This window comes from Pholis gunnellus (genome assembly GCF_910591455.1).
Source record: "Pholis gunnellus genome assembly, chromosome: 9".
Taxonomy (NCBI): domain Eukaryota; kingdom Metazoa; phylum Chordata; class Actinopteri; order Perciformes; family Pholidae; genus Pholis; species Pholis gunnellus.
This window is the reverse complement of record NC_136535.1, coordinates 27,265,703-27,273,929: the sequence shown is the minus strand read 5'-3', so window position 1 is coordinate 27,273,929 and position 8,227 is coordinate 27,265,703. Positions and strand designations below refer to the sequence as shown.

The 8,227-nt window shown below is 44.2% G+C and overlaps 1 protein-coding gene across 1 annotated transcript in view; it reads left to right on the top strand.

Annotated features, from left to right (window-relative positions):
• The first annotated feature begins 264 nt into the window (after positions 1–264).
• Positions 265–8,227, top strand: part of abcf3 (ATP-binding cassette, sub-family F (GCN20), member 3) — a 13,788-nt gene continuing 5,825 nt past the window's right edge. The window contains exons 1-13 of the mRNA XM_079166741.1: positions 265–343; positions 1,838–1,985; positions 2,252–2,328; positions 2,441–2,496; positions 2,609–2,706; positions 3,219–3,341; positions 3,419–3,685; positions 4,020–4,100; positions 5,728–5,787; positions 5,908–5,964; positions 6,167–6,189; positions 7,401–7,456; positions 7,551–7,751. Of these exons, the coding sequence (XP_079022867.1) occupies positions 271–343; positions 1,838–1,985; positions 2,252–2,328; positions 2,441–2,496; positions 2,609–2,706; positions 3,219–3,341; positions 3,419–3,685; positions 4,020–4,100; positions 5,728–5,787; positions 5,908–5,964; positions 6,167–6,189; positions 7,401–7,456; positions 7,551–7,751 (1,320 nt within the window). The 5' untranslated portion in view covers positions 265–270. The remainder of the gene's footprint in view (positions 344–1,837; positions 1,986–2,251; positions 2,329–2,440; positions 2,497–2,608; positions 2,707–3,218; positions 3,342–3,418; positions 3,686–4,019; positions 4,101–5,727; positions 5,788–5,907; positions 5,965–6,166; positions 6,190–7,400; positions 7,457–7,550; positions 7,752–8,227) is intronic.

The following is an 8,227-nucleotide window of genomic DNA, read 5'->3' as shown; positions in this document are numbered from 1 at the left end:
AATTATGTTATTATATTGCATTATATTATATTGCATTATGCTATATTATATTTATTTTATTTTGATATATTATATTTAGATATTTATATTAATTATGATAACAGAACAAAACAACACAATTCTTTCTATTTTGCCTTATTTGTATTATTTATCACCTGACGTCAATTATTCAACCGACACGACAAAACTTCATCCCCCAGAATCCCCGGCCTGCGCTGTCGCATATTGACGCATGCGTGTTCGCGACAGCACTGTCCAGGGCCGGGTATCATGGCGACGTACGTGGACATCCTGAAGAGCGAGTTTCCAGAGATAGACACGGAGGTTTTCGACTACATTACCGGTGAGTAGCGGGGGATAGAGCGGCTGTTAGCGGGGATGGAACTGGTGTCTGTCCGGCTGGAGGAGCCATTAATCGGCCTGTTAGTCCTGAAGTTAGTCGGGCAATCGCCGTTCTGAGCTCCAAAGAGCTAAGGAGCTAACATGGCTAGTGCTAACCGGTACTCATGCATGGCTCAATGCCGGGATCTGAGACCTGAACCGGGTTAGTTTGAGCGTCATAGACCGGTGAGACTGGACCAGAACAGTGGAGGTGGTACTGGAAGTTTAATTAAGACGTAGGACAGGGAGTATTACCTGAAGTACTACAGCAGTATTACAGGGAGTATTACCAGAAGTACTACAGCAGTATTACAGGTAGTATTACCAGAAGTACTACAGGGAGTATTACCAGAAGTATTAGAGGCAGTATTACCGGAAGTACTACAGTAGTATTACTGGGAGTATTACCAGAAGTACTACAACAGTATTACGGGGGAAAAGTACTGTAGTGTTATAGGAGGTATTACAGCAATATCATAGGAAAGAGTACACAAGTATCATAGAAAGTACTACAAGACTATTACAGCATTGTTATAGGAAGTATTACAGCAGTAATATAGAAAGTATTACAGCAGTATTGTAGGAAGTATTACAGCAGTATTATAGGAAGTATTACAGCAGTAATATAGGAAGTATTACAGCAGTATTGTAGGAAGTATTACAGCAGTATTATAGGAAGTATTACAGCAGTAATATAGAAAGTATTACAGCAGTATTGTAGGAAGTATTACAGCAGTATTATAGGAAGTATTACACCATTATTATAGGAAGTATTACACCATTATTATAGGAAGTATTACACCATTATTATAGGAAGTATTACGGCAGTATTATAGGAAGTATTACGGCAGTATTATAGGAAGTATTACAGCAGTATTATAGGAAGTATTACACCATTATTATAGGAAGTATTACGGCAGTATTATAGGAAGTATTATAGGAAGTATTACAGCAGTATTATAGGAAGTATTATAGGAAGTATTATAGGAAGTATTACAGCAGTATTATAGGAAGTATTATAGGAAGTATTACAGCAGTATTATAGGAAGTATTATAGGAAGTATTACAGCAGTATTATAGGAAGTATTACAGCAGTATTATAGGAAGTATTATAGGAAGTATTACAGCAGTATTATAGGAAGTATTATAGGAAGTATTACAGCAGTATTATAGGAAGTATTACAGCAGTATTATAGGAAGTATTACGGCAGTATTATAGGAAGTATTACACCATTGTTATAGGAAGTATTACGCAGTATTATAGGAAGTATTACGTTATTATTAATAACCCTGTAAATAGTTTGTATGAAATAAACACTGAATATATAAATAATAAAGCTGAAACATGTTGAGTGACCTCCAGCCCTGCGTCAGGGATCACACAGAGTGTGAACACACCTGCTCAGGTGTGTGTGCAGGTGTGTGATGTGTGTCCATCTGAATGTGTGTGTTTCAGGAGTGTTGAGCAGCTGTGGAGGAGACTTCGAGGATGGGGAGGAGGTGTACGAGGCCGTGGGAGGAGTCCTGCAAGAAGTTTCTGCTGACAGTAAAAACGAGGACGACGTCAAAGACATCTGTCTCCAGATGTTCAACACGCTCAAGCTGTAAGACAGACGAGTCTCCTGTTAGCTTTACAGATGTTCAACACTCATGAACGTGTGTTTCTGTCAGGAACAACGTTAATATAAAAAAACATCGTGGAGCACACATTGTCATTAGTAATAATACCTAGGTTATTCCTGACAGTACCTCGTGTTCTCTGGGTTCTCTGGGTTCTCTGGGTTCTCTGTGTTCTCTGGGTTCTCTGGGTTCTCTGTGCTTCATCGGCATGAATGCGTGTTTCTGAGGAACCTGTCTTGTGGTTAAACAGGAACAACCATCATGGCACTCAGAGGCAGGTGTTGCTGGATGCTCCAGTTCAGCTCTCTCAGATATCTGCAGACAACGGTAACAAACAATCAGCACTCAGATTTATGTGATATTGACACATTTTACTGTATTTTAACTTTTAACAATATTTGATATTAACTCACATTTCTGCGACTGTGTGTCGGTTCAGTTTGTGTAACAGACGATGTTCAAGGTATCTGGATGATGAAACGTGGGCAGAACACGGTACGTCTCTTACACTAAAATAATCCTCTACTAGTATCTCTAGTCTTGACTCTGATTGGTGGATTTGAACATGTGACTTTGTCACTGAATGCATCACTTCCTGTCTCTTCAGACGGTGGACGCCAAGAAACTGGAGAAGGCCGAAGCCAAACTAAGAGCTAAACACGACCGCCGCAATGAGAAGGACTGTCTGAAGCCCTCCACGCCACTGTCAGTACCTGTACACATACACACCTGTACACACCTGTACACACCTGTACACATACACACCTGTACACACACACACCTGTCTTCACCTGTACACATACACACCTGTACACATCTGTACACATACACACCTGTACACACACACACCTGTCTTCACCTGTACACATACACACCTGTACACATCTGTACACATACACACCTGTACACACACACACCTGTCTTCACCTGTACACATACACACCTGTACACATCTGTACACACACACACCTGTACACACCTGTACACATACACACCTGTACACACCTGTACACACACACACACCTGTACACACACACACCTGTCTTCACCTGTACACATACACACCTGTACACATACACACCTGTACACATACACACCTGTACACACCTGTAAAGTGTGACGTGTCTTGACCACTATTGGAGCCGGGGATGGAGCCACCGATCCTCTGATTGACGGACGCTCTCCTCTCCTCACCTGTCCTGTGTTGTCTCTCTCAGAGTGCTGGAGGAGGCGTCGGCCAGTCAGGCCAGCAGTAAGAAGGACAACAAAGTCGACCAATCAGGGAAGAACCGGAGCTACGACATCCGCATCGAGAACTTTGATGTTTCCTTTGGAGAACGGTGAGTTTATCCAACATGTATGTCATCATATATGATGTATATATTTCACTTTGTGACGTATATACTTCTGTGTCCAGGTGTTTACTTCAGGGGGCGGAGCTGTCTCTGGCAACGGGCCGGCGCTACGGTCTGATTGGTCGTAACGGTTTGGGTAAGACGACCCTGCTGAAGATGTTGGCCAGTCGTAACCTCCGGGTCCCGGCTCACATCTCCATCCTCCACGTGGAACAGGAAGTGGCCGGAGACGAGACGGCGGCGCTGCAGAGCGTGCTGTCGAGTGACACGCTGAGAGAAGGTCTGCTGAGCGAGGAGAAGACGCTCAACGCTCGCATCGCCAACGGAACGTGAGCAACGCACCTTCATTCATATTAGTGTAGATTATATGTAACATCATGTTAACGCATTCATTCATTAACGCCGACAATTATATTATCGCGTTAACGCAGTTTTATTTATTTATTATTCAGCGACATTTTAACACAAGAACCGGCAGCGAGCGGTGAACAGCACTGAACATTACATAATATATGTTGATCTCAAAGTGCAGTTGTTTTGTTCCTTTATGCCCTCAGTTTGTAGAATGGCCCTAAACACTACATTACCCATGAGCCTCAGCAGGCGGTTGCTGTCAGAGTCTCTTGCTGTTGTGCTCACGTCGTGTTGTTCTGTTTGTTTCAGTGCTGACGGGCTGGAGAGCGTCAGACTGACGGAGATCTATGGAAAGCTGGAGGAGATCGAGGCCGACAAAGCTCCGGCCCGGTAACTATGCTATGCTATGCTATGCTATGCTATGCTATAATGAGGACTGTAGCCCAGCTATTGTAATAAACGTTGAGGAGGTTGGACCTTCAGGTCAACAGGGCAGCAGCCTGACGGTCTGTGCTGACCAGCTCAGACCTTCATTCTAGCTTTTCCTCGTCTCTGTCTTCATCAAACATCTCGCTTAGTCCCCCAAAGAAACTCCGTGTGAGGAGTCAGAGTCTCACTGACCTGAGGCCTGTAGCCCTGACGTCACATCATGGGATGTGTTGAGAGGGTTGTCCCGGGTCCCCTGAGGAGACCGGTCTCAGTCGATCAACATCCTCAGTTTGCATCCAGGAAGGGTGTCGGGCTAGAAGATGCTCCACAGTATTCATAGTCATCTTGCAACAACTGCCAGCTCTGTTAGCATCATGTTCTCTGTTAGCATCATGTTCTCTGTTAGCATCATGTTCTCTGTTAGCATCATGTTCTCTGTTAGCATCATGTTCTCTGTTAGCATCATGTTCTCTGTTAGCATCATGTTCTCTGTTAGCATCATGTTCTCTATTAGCATCATGTTCTCTGTTAGCATCATGTTCTCTATTAGCATCATGTTCTCTATTAGCATCATGTTCTCTATTAGCATCATGTTCTCTATTAGCATCATGTTCTCTATTAGCATCATGTTCTCTGTTAGCATCATGTTCTCTGTTAGCATCATGTTCTCTGTTAGCATCATGTTCTCTGTTAGCATCATGTTCTCTATTAGCATCATGTTCTCTGTTAGCATCATGTTCTCTGTTAGCATCATGTTCTCTGTTAGCATCATGTTCTCTATTAGCATCATGTTCTCTATTAGCATCATGTTCTCTGTTAGCATCATGTTCTCTATTAGCATCATGTTCTCTGTTAGCATCATGTTCTCTGTTAGCATCATGTTCTCTGTTAGCATCATGTTCTCTGTTAGCATCATGTTCTCTATTAGCATCATGTTCTCTGTTAGCATCATGTTCTCTGTTAGCATCATGTTCTCTATTAGCATCATGTTCTCTATTAGCATCATGTTCTTTGACTTTTCCAATCCAACCGCACCTTCTAGCTAAAACACGTCTGACCTTTAAACCGCACGATTCCACTGCTGCTGGGGTTTTGGAGTCCTTCTGTCTGGACCACAGCTTGTCTACGACACTATCTCCACTAAAGCTGGAGCACCACAGGGATCAGGTCTATCTCCTCTTTATGGCGGGGGGGGGGGGGGGGGGGGGGGGGGGGGCATCACTGCGGATGATAAAAACAGGATCAATAAGACGATCAGAGGCTCAGTGATCGGCCTAACCCAGACTCACTAGAGGTCACTAGAGGTCACTAGAGGTCACTGTTTGAAGAGAACTAGGCTGAGTTGGAAGCGATGGTCTTGTTTGAAGGCCGTCCACACACCGTGTCTTCACTGGACTCAGGAGGCCTCAGAGTTCTACTGAACCACTCAGAAGCTCTTTGATGAACACCTTTAGATGTTCCTGTCTTCCTTTTTCAGTCGTAGTACTGCAGTGAAGTACTTTACAGCAGTACTACGACTTCTGTGTACAGTCAGAGCTCCTCCCTCCTGTTGATGTGTTTCTGACTGACATCTGTCTCATCCAATCAGAGCCTCCGTTATCCTGGCCGGTCTCGGATTTTCTCCCAAAATGCAACAGCAGACTACCAAGTGAGAGAGAGAGACACACACACACACACACACACACACACACACACACACACACACACACACACACACACACACAGTTGTACTGTATGTATTCATGGTAACGTGAGTGTCTGTGTGCAGGGAGTTCTCAGGAGGATGGAGGATGAGGTTGGCTTTGGCCAGAGCTCTGTTTGGTCGGTGAGTTTCTGTTTCTTCATACAAACTGTGTCTGTCTGTCTGTCTGTCTGTCTGTCTGTCTGTCTGTCTGTCTGTCTGTCTGTCTGTCTGTCTGTCTGTCTGTCTGTCTGTCTGTCTGTCTGTCTGTCTGTCTGTCTGTCTCTCACACACACACACACACCTCACTCACTCATCCTCTGTTTTCTCTGTTTGTCTTCTTCAGGCCGGACCTCCTGCTGCTGGATGGTGAGTCAGAGTCGGTTTCATGGTATTTCTTTTCGTTGACTGTGTTTTTCTAGGTTTATAGTGTTTCACTCTACTGTCAGGAGTACATAGAATATAAAACACGTTAATGTCATGGTGTATAAAGGCTTTGCTTTGTTCCTATAATGTTGGGATGGCAGTTTGGCTGAAGTGTTGTCGCCCCGGTCAGACGTACCTTGAATCTGGTGTCGCTCCACCGCTTGCTGTTCTTGTCTTATGCCGCCTCTTAAAAGCCTCTTCAAGTGACGTCTGACCGTTCGGCTTCACGGCTTCACTCGCGCTAACGTTACCGGTTGACGGCCGTCGTCACACTCTTGGTGTTCCAACATGTTTCCTGCTGAGGTGATGAGTGAGCTGCTCGTGTTACCACCAGCGGCTCGACACACTTTGAATATTTAGTCTATTGGATGTCAGATTTTAAAACTAAAACACTTCCAAACAGCAGACACAGCTCCTCTCGGGCACGGACTCTATCGGTGCGTCTCCGGTCTGTCTTTGTTCCTCCTGCATCGCTCTGCATCAGACTTTTGGCGAATGGAATTTTACACACGGGGGTGCACAGCGGTTTTTCGATTTTTACTGGCTAAAGACTGTCAATCAACACCAGGCTGCTACTACCGCATTCCTGAGACTCTGACGCATCTAAAGACGTGTCATTTTCTAAAATTGACCAATCACAGGCTGACAAAGCCTCACATACACACATGAAGACTGGAGCTCAGACGAGATGATCCATGGTTTACAGCCTCAGAGAGGATTCAAACAACATGAAGCCAAACTGCTGTATCAGGATAGATTGAACACTATTAGTGATAAAACAAGTGAAGTATATAGTTATATAGTATATAAAATTAGAATAAAACAGCTGGTTCCAAAATGAGAATTTGGCTTGACCCCGCGTGACCTCTCCGTACTCAAACCGCTCTAACTTTGTCCTGCTTCACTTTATCAAAGTGAGACTGCTGACATGTTGTGCTATGATTTGGGAGAGTTTGTAGGCCAGGGCCTCATTTCAAGAACAAAATAACTAAAAGTGCTTTTTCTTTCAGGCGAACCTGAACATTTTCAATTTGAGCTGTGTCGTCATCTTCATTTAGTCTTAAAGCCGGTTTACCGCCCTCCTGTGGTATCAGTACTAGTAGTAGTAAGAGTACTGGTACAAAGTATTCTCATGTACTGTGTGTGTGTTTCAGAGCCGACCAACATGTTGGATGTCAGAGCCATTCTGTGGTTGGAGACCTACCTGCAGGTCTGAACCATTGGTTACGTTAGCATTCCTTATTGAAATCAATGTGAACGGTTAGCCACAAGCTAACTATAAATAACCAACCCTCCTCCCACAGACGTGGCAGTCCACCATCTTGGTCGTCTCCCACGACAGGAACTTCTTGAACGCCGTGGTGACGGACATCGTGCACCTGCACTCACAGAGGCTGGACAGCTACCGGGGAGACTACGAGAACTTCATCAAGACCAAAGAGGACCGACTGAAGAACCAGCAGAGAGAGTATGAGGCCCAGCTGCAGTACAGACAACATATACAGGTACTACTGCAGTACAGACAACATATACAGGTACTGCTGCAGTACAGACAACATATACAGGTACTACTGCAGTACAGACAACATATACAGGTACTACTGCAGTACAGACGACATATACAGGTACTATTGCAGTACAGACAACATATACAGGTATTACTACAGTACAGACAACATATACAGGTACTACTGCAGTACAGACAACATATACAGGTACTACTGCAGTACAGACAACATATACAGGTACTACTGCAGTACAGACGACATATACAGGTACTATTGCTGCAGTACAGACAACATATACCGGTACTGCTGCAGTACAGACGACATATACAGGTACTACTGCAGTACAGACGACATATACAGGTACTACTGCAGTACAGACAACATATACCGGTACTGCTGCAGTACAGACGACATATACAGGTACTACTGCAGTACAGACAACAGGTACTGCTGCAGTACAGACAACATATACA